The sequence below is a fragment of the Pan troglodytes genome, chromosome 16 (genome assembly GCF_028858775.2).
Source record: "Pan troglodytes isolate AG18354 chromosome 16, NHGRI_mPanTro3-v2.0_pri, whole genome shotgun sequence".
NCBI lineage: Eukaryota > Metazoa > Chordata > Mammalia > Primates > Hominidae > Pan > Pan troglodytes.
Window position 1 is genome coordinate 55,612,717 of NC_072414.2, and position 19,572 is coordinate 55,632,288.

The 19,572-nt window shown below is 40.8% G+C and overlaps 1 protein-coding gene across 30 annotated transcripts in view; it reads right to left on the bottom strand.

The window, feature by feature from the left end:
- HERC1 (HECT and RLD domain containing E3 ubiquitin protein ligase family member 1) overlaps positions 1 to 19,572 on the bottom strand; it is a 285,017-nt gene that overhangs the window by 12,358 nt on the left and 253,087 nt on the right. For 28 of the 30 annotated variants that reach the window (XM_054667631.2, XM_054667632.1, XM_063795112.1 and 25 more), the window contains 14 exons: positions 19,190 to 19,483; positions 17,751 to 17,816; positions 17,451 to 17,576; positions 16,545 to 16,683; positions 14,992 to 15,173; positions 13,764 to 13,919; positions 12,879 to 13,001; positions 11,741 to 11,843; positions 9,497 to 9,666; positions 7,723 to 7,861; positions 5,010 to 5,179; positions 3,190 to 3,359; positions 2,757 to 2,922; positions 1,847 to 1,923 (listed from right to left, as the gene is read on the bottom strand). In XM_054667631.2, the coding sequence (XP_054523606.1) occupies positions 1,847 to 1,923; positions 2,757 to 2,922; positions 3,190 to 3,359; positions 5,010 to 5,179; positions 7,723 to 7,861; positions 9,497 to 9,666; positions 11,741 to 11,843; positions 12,879 to 13,001; positions 13,764 to 13,919; positions 14,992 to 15,173; positions 16,545 to 16,683; positions 17,451 to 17,576; positions 17,751 to 17,816; positions 19,190 to 19,483 (2,081 nt within the window). Of the gene's footprint in view, positions 1 to 1,846; positions 1,924 to 2,756; positions 2,923 to 3,189; positions 3,360 to 4,966; positions 5,180 to 7,722; positions 7,862 to 9,496; positions 9,667 to 11,740; positions 11,844 to 12,878; positions 13,002 to 13,763; positions 13,920 to 14,991; positions 15,174 to 16,544; positions 16,684 to 17,450; positions 17,658 to 17,750; positions 17,817 to 19,189; positions 19,484 to 19,572 lie in introns of those variants that run through there. The other 2 variants (XR_010151727.1, XM_054667652.2) reach the window with 2 other exon arrangements.

Consider the following 19,572-nt stretch of genomic DNA (forward strand, 5'->3'; position numbering starts at 1 on the left):
TTAATTGGAGCATTTAGCCCATTTACATTTAAGGTTAGTATTGTTATGTGTGAATTTGATCCTGTCATTATGATATTAGCTGGTTATTTTGCTCGTTAGTTGATGCAGTTTCTTCCTAGCCTCGATGGTCTTTACAATTTGGCATGTTTTTGCAATGGCTGGTACCAGTTCTTCCTTTCCATGTTTAGTGCTTCCTTCAGGAGCTCTTTTAGGGCAGGCCTGGTGGTGACAAAATCTCTCAGCATTTGCTTGTCTGTAAAGTATTTTATTTCTCCTTCACTTATGAAGCTTAGTTTGGCTGGATATGAAATTCTGGGTTGAAAATTCTTTTCTTTAAGAATGTTGAATATTGGCCCCCACTCTCTTCTGGCTTGTAGAGTTTCTGCCGAGAGATCTGCTGTTAGTCTGATGCGCTTCCCTTTGTGGGTAACCCGACCTTTCTCTCTGGCTGCTCTTAACATTTTTTCCTTCATTTCAACTTTGGTGAATCTGACAATTATGTGTCTTGGAGTTGCTCTTCTCGAGGAGTATCTTTGTGGCGTTCTCTGTATTTCCTGAATTTGAATACTGGCCTGCCTTGCTAGACTGGGGAAGTTCTCCTGGATAATATCCTGCAGAGTGTTTTCCAACTTGGTTCCATTCTCCCCGTCACTTTCAGGTACACCAATCAGACGTAGATTTGGTCTTTTCACATAGTCCCATATTTCTTGGAGGCTTTGTTCGTTTCTTTTTATTCTTTTTTCTCTAAACTTCTCTTCTCACTTCATTTCATTCATTTGATCTTCCATCACTGATACCCTTTCTTCCAGTTGATCGAATTGGTTACTAAGGCTTGTGCATTCATCACGTAGTTCTTGGGCCATGGTTTTCAGCTCCATCAGGTCCTTTAAGGACTTCTCTGCATTGGTTATTCTAGTTAGCCATTCGTCTAATTTTTTTTCAAGGTTTTTAACTTCTTTGCCATGGGTTCGAACTTCCTCCTTTAGCTCAGAGTAGTTTGACCGTCTGAAGCCTTCTTCTCTCAACTCATCAAAGTCATTCTCCATCCAGCTTTGTTCCATTGCTGGTGAGGAGCTGTGTAATCATTCTGTTTTTAATTTACAAGTCCATGAAACAGGATCCAAAATTCAAAATTTTGCAAATATAAAGATAGTATGTAATTGCAAATACTAAATTTTGTGACTTGCTAGCATAATAACACTTTTAAGTAAATTTTGGTGCAGAAAATTCATTATGGGGAGGCCATGTGGGCCTTCAGAAACATAAATCAGGTTTCATGATTAAGTCTGAGCTTCCTCTCCCCTCTATATTATCATTGATTTGGTCTCAATAAATACCAAGTCTTGACGGAAGTGCCTGTTTCCTTTTTTTTTTTTTTTTGAGATGTGGTCCCGCTCTGTTGCCCACGCTGGAGTACAGTGGCGTGATCTCGGCTCACTGCAGCCTCCGCCTCCTGGGTTCAAATCAAGTGATTCTCCTGCCTCAGCCTCCTGAGTAGCTGGGATTACAGGCATGTGCCACCATGCCCAGCTAATTTTTGCATTTTTAGTAGAGATGGGGTTTCACCATGTTGGCCAGGCTGGTCTTAAACTCCTGATATCAGGTGATCCACCCGCCTCAGCCTCCCAAAGTGCTGGAATTACAGGCGTAAGCCACCGTGCCTGGCCTGTTTCCTCATCTTTGACAAGAGGATAACAACAATATTTACTCCTTAGGGTTACAATGAGGACTGAAGGGGATAATAGGTGTAAAGCACTTAAAACAGGACCTGGTACATAGTAAGCACTCAATAAATGTGAGCTATTATTATTTTAGACATATAATGAACACTTGCTGACTGCCATACCTGTCCCTATTGTAACCCACTTCTGCGGTGGCATTGGGAGAGGGTATAAGAAGGTCAACAATACCAGTTTCAAGTTCCTGCAGAAGAAAGAAAAAAATTTTTTGAGAAATGACAATCAAATGCATGAAGAGAACAAACCAATTACAAGATCATACTGAAAAGAGAATATTTTGAGGAATTTATAATGCCATGTGACAACCAACAATTTCATACTTTATTTTTGTGGTTTCAATTTAAAATGAAATTAGGAAGTCCCCCATATGGAAAGCATTCATGTATGAAGAACCAAAAGGAATGAGAAAGTCAATCCAGGGCAGGAGTAGTGGTGGCTGTGAAAAGAGTGTAGTGATGTTCAAATCGAATCAATAATGATAGCCAACCATTATTTTAGTCACAGGGTTTACTGGAAAAATCCTGATACTAGGCAATGCTGGAAAGGACAGAGCTGATCTGGAAGCAAAGCTGCCAATGCAGATATTAAAATTAGAACTGGTCTAATTTTAAGACCAGTTCGTAACTTTATTTTTCTAATTCCCCTGGAATCTGGCAGTTCTACTTTGTTCTAAAAGCACCAGAATAAATCAGAGCACATGGGTGCTCCTGGATTTGTCTGTTACATAAATGTACATATATGCCACTGTTATTCTGCCAATATTATAACACAACAGATGGTGAGTCATTGGTAGATGCCTAAGAACTGATATTTATGTAGTAAGGTATCTTGACAAAGCGTTTCAAAAGCTGTTGCTCTAATTTACCTACGTATCACTAACAGCATCACTTTATATGAGGCTCACAAATGCATCCCTGCTACATTTATAAAAACATGCCTGGCAGAGTGATCACTGGAAACAGCAAAATGGCCACGAGCAGACTAGATAACTCAGCAGGGGACACTGCAGGAATATACCTGGCACATCTCTGTGATGGTGTCATCAAACACTCCTCCAGCATCATCAGCCCCTTCTCCAACCAGCTTAACCTTCCACGCTCGGGAAGGCAGGCGGAGGTCTGAAGCATTCAGCTTAACTACTTGTCTCGCTATTTGGACAAAAATGGGCTTACACTTCCGTCCTCTTTAAAAGAAAGGGAGAAAGCAATGAAATACAACTCTTACCAATTTCCCCAAAATCACATGATATCTTCCCATCGGTGAATGAAAAAGCTAGTTTAACAGGCAAGCACTGTGCTAGGCCCACTGTAACCACACCAGGTACTAATGTAAGTACTATTACTATCTATCCTGCCTTAGAAGTGAGGAAACCAAGACTCACAGAAATTAGTAATAACATCCATCTGAAAAAATCACAGCTCATTAGTCAAACACACATACATATGCTAACCTGGTTGATATCCTCTTTACAGTTATCTGAGGTCCATAGTTTTTGCCTTGAACCATGGTTTTTCCTATGGAGCGCACCATTGGCAGAGTGTAGACTCTTGGGGCTAACAAAGGCCGAAGTTGTCCCTGTACAATGCCCCAAGTTCCAGCATTATAATGGGATGTGCTGTTCTGTAACAGAAGGTACAGTTATCAGAAATGGTACAATCTAGGCTTAAAAGAAATAACAATTTTCACTTGTAGAACATACATTATTTTGGCTGGGCGCAGTGGCTCATGCCTGTAGTCCCAGCACTTTGGGAGGCTGTGGTGGGCAGATCGCTTGAGCCCAGGAGTTCAAGACTAGCCTGGGTAACATGGCAAGACCCATCTCTACAAAAACACAAAAATTAGCTGGGCATGGTGGCATGTGCCTGTACTCCCAGTTACTCAGGAGGCTGAGGTGGGTGGATCACCTGAGTCCAAGGAGGTTGAGGCTGCAGTGAGCTGAGATAATGCTACTGCACTCCAGCCTGGGCACAGAGTGAGACCCTGTCTCAATATTATTTTAAAAATTGAAAAAAGAACATACATTATTTTAAAAATGCACTTTAAGAGCATAAACTCAGAATTAGGAACTATTAGTAACCTTAAAATTTTTTTTCTGATAAAATATATAATTACCATTTTTAAAAACCTTAGAAAATACAGAGAAGGATACACACATGTATGCACAAATTAAGTAATTCCAAATCCTACCATATAGAGATGCCCCATTAATAATTTCATCTATTTCCTTCCAGTTCTCTTCTGTGTATGCACACATAACATTTTTCACAGTTAATATCATTCTGAGCTGCCTTTCTCAGTTAACTTTACATTATAAACATTTCTCCCACTAATTACAGTTTGCTAACACTCTGTTTAGTGCTGCACAGGACTCTGCTGCCTATCTATTTCTAGCAGTGATTTGTCAAATCTCACGTGCACACACACACACACGCACGCACACACAATAGCTAGCCACTTTGTTACTGGACTAGTCCATAAAGATAGACAAATCAGCAAAATTTACTTTATTTCCCCGACCTCCCTTTCCCCAAGACCCAGAATGCTAATTTGTAAGAAGAGAAAAAAGTATCTGAAATTTCTCAGATTAATTTATGTAACAACCCTGACTGTGGTTCCAATAGCTTTGTGTGCTTACATTTTAAAATCATATTTTAGACTTTGTAGAAATGGCTGGTAGAAGTGGCTGGCAGACTTTGTAGAAGTGGCTGGGAGCAGTGGCTCACACCTGTATTCTCAGCACTTTGGGAGGTGGAGGTGGGGGGGATCATTTGAGGTCAGGAGTTTGAGACCAGCCTGACTAACATGGTGAAACCCCATCTTTACTAAAAATACAAAAATTAGCCAGGCATGGTGGCCCAGGCCTGTAATCTCAGCTACTCAGGAGGCTGAGGCAGGAGAATTGCTTGAACCCGAGAGGCAGAGGTTGCAGTGAGCTGAGATTGCGCCACTGCACTCCAGCCTGGGCGACAGAGTGAGACTCCGTCTCAAAAAAAAAAAAAGGAAATGGTATGTGTAGTATGCGTAGCCATTCATACTTGATTTCTGGATAAACCAAAACACAGAAGGAAGACCACTCTGTCCAGCAGCATCATGACCAACCTCTAGACTGTCCCTAACACAGCAATAAAATGGGAATAGAAGTGTTATCTTATTAGCCATGAAAGAATTTTCCAAAGGCAGAGGGAAAGGCCCTGGGGCCTGGCGAGCATGTCATGGGCACTGCTTACCAAGCCAGTCTGTGCCTGGCTGCTTACCACGCCAGTCTGTTACCTGGTTGTTGGGGCTAAGGTTCAGCAGTCTCCAGGATGAGTACATGAGGTCAGAGAAGTGGTAGAGCAGCCGGAGCCTGGCCCGCACCGTGTGAATGCTGACTTCTCTCAGCGCCCCATACTGGGGGGGCACTGTGTCAGGCAGGCCCAGCTGCAGAGGTACTGACACACCTGTCCAGAAAGCAAATGGGCACTTATGAAGGAAACAGCATTCCTTTCACTTTTCACATTTTGAAAAATTTCAAGCATACAGAGAAGTTGAGATAATTACACAATGGGCACCCATTCAAACCTCTATCCATCGATTCATCTTAGTTTGGTGTGTGCATTTGTGTTGGTTTTTAAAATGTCTTTATCAGGGGGCGGAGAAAAAAATAAAATAAAATAAAATGTCTTCATTATTATGGAAATGAAACCTGGTATTTTCTCTTTTTGTTTCCCATTTAATTTAACAATAGAACTTAGGCAGTTCTTTCACAAAAATAAATAAGTAAATAAAGCCAAATTTTTCCTTTCATATTTAATAACTGTCATCTTCATAATACCACAAATGTGGACAAGGACTAAGTAGGCAGTTCTGGAAAATGGAAATGGGAAACTTAGCAGAGCCAACTCCATATTCACTAGGGATCTGACAGCAAGTTTTCATGACAGAAACATACAGGTGCATGATTCATGAGGCTTTTACTACAAGAGTAAGAGTTCTGTAAGAAGCAAAGACTACAAGTCCTGCATCCACAGCTACCCTCCTATAAAAACACATAAAAGAATAAAAACAAGATACAAACTCACTTCAGTTTCCTGTAAATAAAGACTGGTACAGTGCAATTCCTAGATTTATTATTATTGTTCGTAGTAAAAACTAACATTTACTGAGTACCTTCTACGTGCCTGGCACTATTCTAAGAGCTTTACATGAATGGGGCCACTTACTTCTACAGCTCTTTGCAGTAGGTGCTATTATTATCCTCATTTTACAGACAAAACACTGAGTCTCAAGGTCACTCAGATCATATGTGGAGGAGCTGGGATTCAGCCCCAGCAATGTGGCCCCAGAGCTTGAACCTTTACCTGTCACACTGGATAGCTTCTGCCCTAAAGTGGAAGTGAAATCCCTCTGAAGCCACTGAGTACCTGAAATTGTCAGTGCGTAGGCAGCTCTGCTCATTCTAGATTCTGTTAATAGAAACCATTTCCTGCTTGTTTGGAATCTACCTGGAATTCCCACTTTTCTCTCTTAGGTATCTAAGAAAAAAAATCCCTATGGGGAATCTTAGGACCCCCCCGCCAAGAAATAGAGGGGTTAACAAAACTGGAAGAGAATACTGAGCTCTTAGGCACAACATTGCTTCAGGGAAATTCTAGTGCCTTAGACACCAGAAGATGGTAGAAAGACAAGGCTTGAGGGCCTTGTCCAATAGGCTGGATACAGTGGCTCACACCCGTAATCCCAGCACTTTGGGACGCTGAGGCTTGAACTCCAGACTTGAGGTCAGGAGTTCAAGACCAGCCTGGCCAATATGGCGAAACACCATCTCTACTAAAAATATAAAAATGAGTTGGGCGTGGTGGCACATGCCTGTAATCCCAGCTACGTGGGAGGCTGAGGCAGGAGAATCGCTTGAACCCGGGAGGCAGAGGTTGCAGTAAGCCGAGATTGCGCCATTACACTCCAGCCTGGGCAACAAAGTGAGACTCTGTCTCGAAAAAAAAAAAAAAAAAAAAAAAGGAAACAGCCCAAATATGAAGAAATGTGTAAGAATGACAAATGTCACAACATTAAGGTAACAGCTACATCTGGAAGGAATGGAAGATAGATCAAATCAGGAAGGGCCCACAGTTGGGTGTTGAGCACACAAGTATGTATTATGGTTTTCTTTAAATCTTTGTGCAGCTATACAAAAATTTCATAATAAATTAAAAATAAAACAAACAACAAAAAGCTTGAAGTAGCCCACCAGTCTTGCTAAACACAGGAATAAAATGGCAGCAAGTTGATTGCTGTGCCAATGCACAGACATCATGTTTCAAATGGTTAACTAAGGTGAGGAATTTGACAAATGGTCTCAGGGCTTTTAATCTTTATTTCTAACAGTGGGCTTTAGAAAGCTATAATTTGTCATTTCTTTTATATATTAAAAATACCAGCCAGGCGCTGTGGCTCATGCCTGTAATCCTAACACTTTGGGAGGCTGAGGCGAGCGGATCACTGGAGGTCAGGAATTCGAGACCAGCCTGGCCAACATGGCGAAACCCCGTTTCTACTAAAAATAGAAAAAATTAGCCAGGAATGGTAGTGCATGCCTGTAGTCCCAGCTACTTGGGAGGCTGAAGCAGCAGTCACTTGAATCTGGGAGGCGGAAGCTGCAGTGAGCTGAGATCACACCACTGCACTCCAGCCTAGGTGACAGAGCAAGACTCCATCTCAAAAAAAAACTTAGTTGCTGCTAAAATTATAAATTTTTGCTTGCATAAGTAATATGCATTCTGCTTTTGGGAGTGCAGAGAGGACGTGGTTCATACTGATGTCAGCAGGACAAATGCCTGCTATGAAAATACTTCCAGTGCTAGTAGCACAAAGAATGCTTTGTGTGGCAGAAGGCTTGATGGTTTCACAACGATGCTGGATACAGTTGGGAAGTGGCAAGCAGACAGTGCCATGGGGTACTGCTAAAAAAGAAACGCTGCAGGAGCATGAATATTTCATTCCTCACCTGGTGCTCTTGGTGGGACAGGTGGTGCTGTCCATGCAGCACTGTGGCAGCGGCCAGCCGAGATCTGCCGAACATTTTTCCCTTGCAGACCTGTTACCAGGGTTGGTTCTCGAACATGGTTGGTGTGGCCTAAGCCGAGCTGGGAATAAATCACAAATATACAGACATTCAATTAGAAAGAGAAAGAGAGGAAGTCAATATGAAATTTTTCTTAGATGGTGGCAGACATAAATAAGTTAATAACTGTACCATGCATCAGCATCAATAAAATACATTCTTTTTTTTTTTTGAGATGGAGTCTTGCTCTGTTGTCCAGGCTGGAGTGCAGTGGCACAATCTCAGCTCACTGCAAGCTCTGCTTCCCTGGTTCAAGCAATTTTCTGCCTCAGCCTCCCAAGTGGCTGAGATTACAGGTGCCCGCCACCACACCTGGCTAATTTTTGTATTTTTAGTAGAGATGGGGTTTCACCATCTTGGCCAGGCTGATCTTGAACTCCTGAGCTCAGGCAATCCACCCACCTTGGCCTCCCAAAGTGCTGGGATTACAGGTGTGAGCCACCACGCCCAGCCCCCAATAATAAAATACATTCTGATTTTCTTTATCATAACAGTCCTCACAGCTCAGACTGCTAAAAACTAAGCTGCAACAAGGCCATTCCAAATCTAGCAGATGAGTCTTAATGACTAAACACATCCTTGGATTCCATTTACGGAAAGGAAATGAATTCTTGGAAAGTTAAGTAATAACAGAATGATCTATGGAGCTTTTACTTAAAACACACTGATTTCTGTGTAACAATAAATAAACATATATAAAAACATATATGGAAGCAAATTCTAATCTCCAAATCTCTATACTTAGGGTCTGACTGGGACAGCCAGTGTTTCAGCAGCTAAGCAAATCAACATCATTAGGAAGGATCACGTCAAGGCACTGCCAGGAAACTCCCAAAGGTGCCTTCAACATTAACTCTCCTCTCAGTAAGAGTGCAACCACAATGACGAGCAGCTTCCTTGTCTGTTAATGCAGTGATGAGGAGACCACAGGAGTCAAACTGAGGCTAATATGAATAATGCTAGACCTTGAACTTAAGGGTCCCTGGCACTAGGGGAAGCCAGACCAAGAGAGGATATACGGAGGAAGGGGAAGTGGCTCTGCATGTGGAGCTAAAAGTCACCGTCATAGCATCTCAGACATCTCACACCAAGGTCTCTCCCTCCTTCATAAATAGAGGAGGGTGAACACATCAACCTCTTGAGTCTCTTATCAGTATCTCAGAGGCTCAGTTTAATCCTATAAATAATGGGGGTGACAAGACTTCCTGCAAAAACCTAAAGATACTTTGTATACCATCATATTATAAAATATAAAAATATTATTGTTTCATTCTTTTTCCCATATCAACTGATGTTCCCAGGACGTAATCTCACATCTTGCTGTAGTAATGATGATAATGTTGACAGTAGCAAATCCTTACATACTGCAGCTTACTACATGCCAGGCCTGAGGACACACACATATATACTCAGCTAATCCCCTTAATCACTTTGCTGTACTGCCAGAATTGTTTTAAACCATGGTATAATACTTCTTTGGCCACAGTCGAGAGAGAAATACATAACTAGACTTACAAAATAATCAGTCCCATGGCAAAGTGATGTGCTTGGAGTATTGTAGTAGATTATGAATTTCCTAGCTTATCTCTTTCCCCAACTGAGGAACACTGTGAGATTTCTAGAATATGAGAAAGCAGCAAGCAATATAAATATTTACCTGCCCTTCTGAATTGCTCCCCCAGGCATACACATCTCCATTTGATGCCAAAGCAAGTGTGTGTTCAGCTCCAACTGCCACATCTTCAATGATTACTCCAGCCAGGACAGGGATTTGTTGCGGTCGATTGTGATTGCGAGCACGCCCCTCTGGCAAGCCTATCAGGCGATCTGAAAAAAAACAAAACAAAAACATGTGGAAATGTTATGCACGACACAACACAGTGCTTTTATATTTTCTGATCAGTCATTTAGCTTCTTATGGTGGAATGGCAATGACACATATAATTCAACTGAGGCTAAAGCTGCTATTCTGGAAAGGTACACCACGTTCTGAATAAATAAAAAGTGTGAAGCTGTTTCTCTGCAAAACATCACAGGCTCTTTATTCAGAAAAATTTTTTTTAAAGTTGTATCTAAAATCGGTAACTTGTTTCAAAATAAGAGGCTTCTCCAATATCCACATCTTTGAAAGGATAGGGTCTGACTGACACAGTTCAGGCCCTCAAGTTTCTTATGTTCTTTTTTGAGACAGGGTGTCGCTCTGTCGCCCAGACTGGAGTACAGTGCAGTGGTGTGATCTCAGCTCACTGCAGCCTCGACCTGTCGGGTTTAAATGATCCTCCTACCTCAGCCTCCTGAGTAGCTTGGACCACAGGCACATGCCACCATGCCTGGCTAATTTTAAGTTTCTTATATTCTAAAATGAGAGATCATTCAACTTGTCTTGTCCTCAAACTTCCAACCAACCTCTCCCCTTACCTTGCCAAACTTCTAGAGGGTGCCAGCCAGCCCCTGATGTGCAAAGTCTGCTAGGTCCATTTGGCTTGCCCGCCTTCTGCAGCCTAACTTCCACTGTCTCCACTGCACTGAAATTCTACTCTCAAAAGCCATGAGTGAGCTCCTAATTGCCTACTGCAGCGGCTTCTTTTCAGGCTCCAGCCCATGGGAACATCATGCAACCTTCTAATAATGTGGCCTCAGCTTTTCCTGCCTCTCAGAGACTGCACTGCCCTGGCTCACCAGTGACCTCTCTTCCCACTCCTTTCAAAGCCAGCTCTCCCAATTCTTCTTCTTTTTAATCTTTTTTTTTGAGATGAAGTTTCGCTCTTGTCGCTCAGGCTGGAATGCAATGGCACAATCTTGGCTCACTGCAACCTCTGCCTTCCGGGTTCAAGCAATTCTCCCTGCCTCAGCATCCCGAGTAGATGGGATTACAGGCGCCTGCCACCACGCTCGGCTAATTTTTGTTTGTTTAGTAGAGACAGCGTTTCGCCATGTTGGCCAGGCTGGTCTCAAACTCTTGACTTTAGGTGATCCACCCGCCTCGGCCTCCCAAAATGCTGGGATTACAGGTGTGAGCCACGGCGCCCGGCCCTCCCAAGTCTTATTCCTGTGCCCACCTGCCCTTTACATCACATGCCCCAGAGCTCTATTTTCTTCTTTTCTCATTCTATACTCTCTCTCTCTCTGGGTTTTTTAGATGATACGAATAAGGATTTAACTACTATCATTATGCAGCTAATTTCCTAAACCTACATCTTCATAACCAATCCTTCTGGAGTTCCAGATCTAAATTCTCAATAGCCTAGTGGACATTTCCACACATTTATTTAGGGCAAATGGGTCCATTCAACATAACTAAAACTAAGTTCCTTACCCTTCCCCACAAACCAGCTTATGTCCTCAGTCAGAGGCATCGATGTTCTCCCACAACTAGAAACTTCAGTCATGGTTTACTTCCTCTTCCTCACACCTGTCTCACATATCCCTAAACAACTACCCTTGCCAAGAATCTCAGTCCCACTGTGAATGCCTGGGTTACGAACCTACTCAAGATTTGAACCCAGAGTGCCTATGAATTCCTCCAGTTCCTAAGATCTGCAGCCCCAGTCCCTAGAAGGGATGAAGAATGAGGCAGGACACAGAGGAGCTCTGATGGTCAAGGCAGTATTTGTGGCAGCATGTCAAGGGCAGTAGAAAAGAAGAGGGGACGGCCCTTGGCAGGGACTCTTCTAGCAAGAGTGCCGGCTCTGGCATAAGGGGTCTTAATGGGGAGGGGAATTTGTCTTTATAATAAAGCACATGAAAGAGAAGTGGAAAATTATCTACTGAAAGAAGGTCATAGTGACTACTCACCACCTAGAACAAAAAAAGGACTCAATTTAGAGCACATTCTGTAACACTGGAAGGCCAGTGTTTATAATGATGTGTACCCAAGCAAATAAGCTGAAAAATGTCTTACCTTGACCAAAGGTATACACATGACCATCTTTGGTCAAAGCAACAGAAAACTGAGTTCCACAAGCAACCTTTTTTATTCCAATTCCACAAAGGACGTCAATTTTCTGCAAAACAAAAGTGTAAGGCACACAACTTTAAGAAGAAAAAAATCACTCTTGAATTTGCCTAATGGCATGTATCAAGACCTACCTTCCAACAAAAATACTAATTGTCACTTACCTGTTTGACCCAAATCCAAACCTGAAATGTTATTTTCTCCTACTGCTCTGCAAACTAACTGAATTTGGGGGAGGGAGTGTGCAGGGGCAGAGGCAGTTTGACTAAAGTCCCCAGGGCCCTATGTGAAGCAGAAGCATTCCTCTGGGTAATAGAGACCAGGGAGAATTCCAGGACCTTTTAAAGAACACTAGAAGACCATGTTAGTTTAACATTTTAGCTTTTATAGGCGACAATAACTGCTTTATATGTTCCCCAGAATCAGTTTTCCTGCCTCTCTGCATACGTAGCTTAATATTCACTAGTCTAGCTATCAGGATGTCACAGACTATAAATGGTGGTGAATCCGAATATAAGCTGAAGCTTTGTAAATCACACTGCTTGTGAAATACGTCAGGAAAACCCACATAAAACAATCACATAGAAAGACTTCTGTAGAGTCAAGAAATCTTCTATAGTATGAATAACAGCTTCTAATTTCTTTCTTTATGGACTCAGATTTCCTTTGTATTGTTTTTTTAAAAGGAGGCGTGTACCTGTGTTAATTCAGTGGTAATAATAAGCAGAAATGGCAGCTGCATGCAGAGGGTTACAGAGGATTACTCATAGTTCCTTCCATGACATCCTGGAGATATGTTTCTAACTATTTCTTCCCTATATCAGAGGTCCTACAGTGTGAAACCCATTTTTGGAGACAGAAGCTTATCCTTGCAGAATTTTAAATCCAGTTTAGCTGGATTAATAGCTTATTTAAAATCAAGACCTAGCATGTGGGCATTCAAGAATGCACAACAGAAGCTTCTAAACTTCATTATGAACTACCAAAAGTACTAAAGGTAAATTATTTCCAACTAATAATAACTACTGACATAGATGAAAACTATTTATGTTGTCTGAAAACCTAGACTCAAGGCAGTACTGACCTGAGGTGAAGATTTTGCAGTGGAATTTCCTAAGCCTAGTTTTCCATAGTCTCCATCTCCAAAAGCCCACACCATGGAACCATCTACTGACACTGCCAAAGTGTGGTTTAATCCACAGGCCACCTAAAGAAATAACAGCATTCCGTAAGGCAAATCACAAGACCTAAAACACGCTCCCCCGTTTCTGGGACCCTTTTTCTCTACTTCAGTGAAAAACTTGGCTATGTTTCCAAATATCTACAATGGTTTCAGAGCATACTACAAATGTTAACCAAAGTAAGTCAACAAGAAATAATTCTTAATGTCCATATATAACTTTTTTCTTCAAAGTGAAATCCTTCAAACGTCTGTGGCTAAACCATAATCAGTATGAAAGATAGGGGAAAAGTATACATAACCCAAAAATATTCGTTCGTATCAAAAATTATCTAAGGAATGATATAGAAAAAGCCAAAAATATTTCCTTGTTAAAGGACACTCTTGATGTATACAAGACAGAGATAATTACTGCTTAGGAGCAGTAGCTACCAGTGATGTTGCAATTCAGCCATACAACTCAAGGATACCAGACAGGAGCTACTAGTATCTGTATTTTTTAAGGGTTTAATAGCAAGTGGTATTAGTATGTTATGGAGGGGGCTTTAAAAATATTCACGTCCTGAAATAAGGGTTACATTTGTTGGTCTGTCACATAAACAAACTTAAATTGACTTTAAATATGAATTTCACATTGGGAAACAGTTAAAATTATCAATTAGACCATAGCAAAATGTACATGAGGTTAGGTACAACTGGTGATCCTGATCTTCCTGAGGGTGTCTAAGTGAACACAGAAGAAATGAGAAACAATGATCAGCTAGAATATCTTATTGATTTATTCCATGCCTGTCCAATCTGATATCCCTCCAGTGCAGTCACTCTCTCTGGAAGTTTTTTGTTAGAGGTATTTCCAAGACCCAGACGACCATAGTCACCATTCCCAAAGGTGAACAGTTTGCCATCTGAAGTGACCACTGCTGAGTGCTTGAAGCCACAAGACATCTAAGACAGAACCAAGGAGAAAGAAAACTTTTAAGAAGGGAAACTAAGAAAGAAGTAAATCTGCCATTTTTGGTATTAATATAGCAATAAACTTTACATAAACTTCACTGAAAACTGGATCTTCAAAGATGAATGCTTTTAAAAAAATTTTTTTTAAATTTTTTTTAAATTTTAAAGAGACAGTGTCTTGCTCTGTCACCTAGGCTGGAGTGCAGTGGTGTGATCACAACTCACTGCAGCCCCAAACTCCTGGGCTCAAGCAATCCTCCCACCTCAGCCTCCCAAGTAGCTGGGACTACAGGCATGTGCTACCACACCTGGCTATTTATTTCTATTTTTTGTAGAGACAGGGTCTTGCTATGTTGTCTAGGCTGGTCTCAAACTCCTGGCCTCAAGCAATCCTCTTGCCTTGGCCTCCCAAAGTGTTAGGAATTACAGGCATAAGCCACTGCATCTGGCCAACTGGTACATTTATCTGCCCAAGTTGCTCTCCTGCTCTCCCAAGTCTGATCTGTCTCAACAGCCTCAGGAAGCCCAAGCTGAACAGCATACCCTGGAATAACTACTGCTACTCTTCAGCTGTGTACAGATGACCTAGACTAAATGAGATAATAAATGGGGAAATTGTTTGTAAACTATAAGGTGCTATATAATCTTACAATATGATTTTAGAACACTATTTTCCAGAAAATGCATGTTAACTTAGCTTTTGTAACAAAAATGATAGGTTAAAAGCAAAGTTTTCCATTTATCTGTGTATTAAGAACTGTGTGGCAGAAGTTAAACCACACGATATTCCTTCCAAGGGCGTGCAGCACCCTAGTCTGGGCCAACCAGCTGGCTCACGAAAAAGACCATTCTAACCAATACTAACAAGACCAGTACTAACACCAAAGCCTATTCAAACTTCGGACAAGCTCAGGAATGAATCTGAACATCCAAAACCAATGGATCTCTTATAATGACTGTGTAATATATTTTTACTATATTTTCTGTTACCTAATTTTAAGAAACCTATTCAACAACTAGTATATTTACAATGAAAGGCAAACTTATTCATTTCCTGCCTGACCTGCACCACTTCTTCTCCTTGTAAGGCCTCGATCTGCCTGGGCCGCCGCTGCCTGTCGCTGTTCCCATGGCCAAGTTTACCATAGTCACCATCTCCCCAGCTAAAGACCTCACCACTTTCAGTTAGGGCCATAGAGTGCCCATCAGAACCACAGGAAGTCACCAGCTGGGTCACCACAAAGCCTGGAACAGAACAGAAACCCAACAGGAGTCACTGGATGTTAAAACTCTCCTCTTTACTTGCAGCTGCTACTGAATACCCTCAATCAAAAACCACCGAATTGGTACTATGAAAATAAGAATAATTTCATTAGTTTTTGTTTTTGTTGTTTTTTTTTTAGATGGAGTCTCACTCTGTCATCCAGGCTGGAGTGCAGTGGTGTGATCTCGGCTCACTGCAACCTCCACCTCCCCGGTTCAAGTGATTCTCTTGCCTCAGCCTCCTGAGTAGCTGGGATTACAGGCATGTGCCACCATATCTGGCTAATTTTTGTATTTTTAACAGAGACAGGGTTTTACCATGCTGGCCAGGCTGGTCATGAACTCCTGACCTCAAGTGATCCGCCCACCTCAGCCTCCCAAAGAGCTGGGTTTACAGGCATGAGCCACAGTAACCGGCCCAATTTCTTTAGTTTGAAATTGAATTTGTAGCCATAACCTAGCAAAACTGCGAATAGTCACCTAAAATAATGGTGATGACAAGGAAAACGATGATGACAGCAATAGTTACAGTCATTAATGACTGGCTATGCTCTAGCCACTCCTATAAATGCTTTACATGGATTATCTCATTTTCTACTTTCACATAGCACCTATGAAACAGATACTAACATCCCATTTTTACAAGTGGGAAAACTGAGTCACAAAGAGGTCTCGAAGCTTGTGCAATGTCCCAGAGCCAAGGACCAGTAGAACCCATAGGAACCCAGCACACATTCTCATCTTTACTGCTGTGGTCTTCACACTCAGATCACAATGAAAAGAACCTGAGCTTCTAGGAACTTGTTTTGAACTCATAGTTACTTGTATGCTTTTACCTAAAAAAACCGTCGGTGCTCTCTTTGTAGGCTTCAGAGTCATTATGAGTTCAGTTAATGAGCAAGCCGGGGGCTTGTACAGTGGTTTCTCCAAAGGTGTTCTCTCTCCAATTCACAAAGAACTCTGATGAAGATGTCCTTTAAAGTCTTTAGCACATTTGCAGATTTCCATATAAACTGATTTTTAATTTTAATGAAACACATGCATGATTGCTACTGCTATTAACATCTGCCTACTTACACTTTTGCAATTTTTAAGCATTTGTTTACAATCTTCAGTGGGTCTCAAAAAGTGTTATTTATATTTCACTGAATTCTAGCATTGCTATAAGTAACCTGCAATATAGCTTAAAATATGGAAATTAAGGCTGCACACATGCCTAAACAAGGATTTAAATGTAAGTGAAAACCTGATATGATTTTATCTAGCAAAGGTTTGAGAAGGGCAAAGGTTTGTATGACCAAACCTACATTAGGCCTTAGGTTCTAACCATCTTTTTATTAAGGACAATTTTACCTTGTAAGGCTGAAATAACTGTCAGCACATGAAGGTCATCTGAATTTCCTTGTCCTAATCTGCCATAACTTCCTTCCCCACAAGCCAACACTGTGCCATTGGCCTGGATGACAAAGGTACAATTCTGACCACAAATGACCTAGTATAAAAACACAGAATTAAATATTTTATTCTTTATTATATTGCTTTAACATGCAAGCACTTGAAATGATTCCACGTATACAAAGAATGCTTTTATAATTGTTTTATCCTTTTACTGAAAGGGAAGAGTTGATATAACTATGCAGTCCCGTAACTCCTTGATGACTATAAAACTGCTTATTTAACCAAGAGATGTATGAGATTCATCCATTTAAAATAGTTTAGAACAACAAAATGGATGAAAGAAAAAGGAAGGGGTGATGGGGAAACATTAAAGACTGGGCTAGAAAGAAGCAGAAACTCGTACATAAGAATGAGTCATGCAATCTGGACTAGCTGAGGTAAAGAAGAGCAAAAGAGAAAGCAGAGGCCTCGAGAAGGGTTTGGCGCTATATCGTACCAGGATTATTAGAAAAGGGGAGTGGTCGATAAAATCTGGCTAAAGATCCTAGGAAGTTTTTAGCCCCAAAGAGAAAATCACTAATTAGGAGTATCTAAACTGCTAGAAATACATACTGGGCAGGCCTAACACATCATGATGTTAGTTCATTAAACTTGAAAGAAAAATTTAGAAATTTGTTAACTTCTTAAGTCTGATAAAAACCACAGCAAGTTTTTATTTGAAAGCTATATATCATGACTTTCTTTAATGATTCCTCATAATAGATTATGAAATGGACAAGCTTTATCCCACAATAAGACAAGCAAAAGAATTAGAATTTTCAGTTCCCATGTTTCTTTTCTATTTTTTATCCTGTTAGTTACCTGTTGGGCCTGTGAGAATGAGGGAGCTGCTGCAGGTACCATTACATTTCTTCCAGCTTCTGCCAGCTGTCCATGCCTACCAGCACCCCATAAGTAGACATCACATTTACCTCCCAGGTGCCAGTCCTAGAAAACCACAATCATCTCAAAATTAGAGTCATCCATTCACTCAAACAGCCATGTACTACGTACCAAGTGTGTGCCAGCCTGTATGGGAGACACCAGGGCACAAACACACAAGCATTTAGAATCAAAACATTGACTGAGAACCATCATACAGTTATCTTCATCTTTACTGACCTCAGGTCTGGAAGTTGCCCAAGACATAATTTGTTCATCCATGCCGTTAATCCATTTACTGTTATCCTGAAAAACAGGGGGTACATAATGATCAATTCTGCTTAGGCAAGATGCACCTGCTCTTAACCACAAAGTCCTCTTCTAATCATTAAGTCTTATATCCAAAAAAGAACATGGTAATATTATGATAAATTAAGAGCAGTTTTATAATTATGTCAAACTTGATTTTATGCACTGTCAGTATTTCCCTTTATTATAAACACTTTCACTATCACTATCACTACAGCATTGGTGATTCAAAGCTAGCCATGTGTTTTCTGAACACCCACAGGTACAAGGTCATGTGGAGGACCCTACACCCCTGTAAACTCTTTGTGTAGCTGTGGGCAAATCACTTCATCTTTCTGGGCTTCAGCTTCCTCATCTACAAAATTACAGAGTTGGGCCAAATGGGCTTAGAAGGACATTTTCTGATTAAAATATTCTATACTTTTGTGCCACGTGACATTTCAGTCAACAACAAACTGCATGTGTGAAGATGGTCTCTTAAGATTATAAAACCTTATTTTTATTATACCTTCTATGTTTACATACACAAACACTTATCACTGTTACAAATGCCTAGAGCATTGAATACAGTCATATTCTGTACAGGTTTGTAGCCTAGGAGTAATCAGACTATACCGTATAGTCTTGTTGTAAGTAGGCTGTATCATCTAGGTTTGTGTAAGTACTATACACTCTATGATATTCCCAGTGTCAAGATTGCCTAACAACGCATTTCTCAGAACATATCCCCATCATTAAGTGATGCATAGCTACAGTTACATAATTTTACTTAATTTATATTTGTCTGTTTCATATTGTATCAATGTTTATCCAAATGTTTGTATACATAAATCTTAAGTAAACAAAGAGGTTGTTAGATCATGTGCTGTCCTGTAGTCTAAACAGGTATTTTATCTGTCACAGTTTCTACAGTAGACACTCTCAAATACAATCCGAATGAAATGACAATTAGAATGCTCTTCTATATTTTATTTGATGCTAATTAAAGACATGATTGAAATGCCAAATAAATTAGAATCTATATGTGGCATATAACCCACAAGATGATCAGGAAAAGATGCTAAGATATATACAACTAAAGCACTAACAAAGTACCTATGGACAAAAGAAAATGAGAAAATATGGGACTATGTCATTGAGAGCTGGCAGGTTTACAAGAGTTCAACAGTGCTTACATTATCAATTCCTGTCACTATGGAGGCCTGCCATCAGATTGAAAGTGACTATTTGAAAGAAAAATATTTTCCATTTCTCTTAAGGGTATCCTTCTAGCCATGCATACCAGCAAAGACTTATTAGGGGTCTGCTACATGCCCAATACCCATGATAAAATCTCAGCTGCAAATAATAGCAGCTCACAGTACATTTACCATTAGAAATACAAGTTCATCCTCTGGAACAGGTTCTAGATCTGGAACGGTAAAAGATTCTGGAAACTGGGCTCCATTGGTCAGGGCTTCGGCAGCTTTTATAGTGGTTGAGAAACATTCTAACCAGGCCCATTCATTTGGATTCCAGGATGCAGGGTCAGGGAGACAGTTCTGGTGGTGTGGTGGCACTGGAGGGTTACACAACAGATGATCCAGATGAAGTCCCACAGCAAGGGAAGCCAAGCATTGCATATAGGGGCTGTGAACAAGTTGGTCACCACAAACCACATGAGGCTAAAACAAAATACAAGGATATAATATGTCAAAGAGTTTGTGCCAAATATTCTAAATTAACCTACCATAGTCTGAAAGTCTGGAATCAT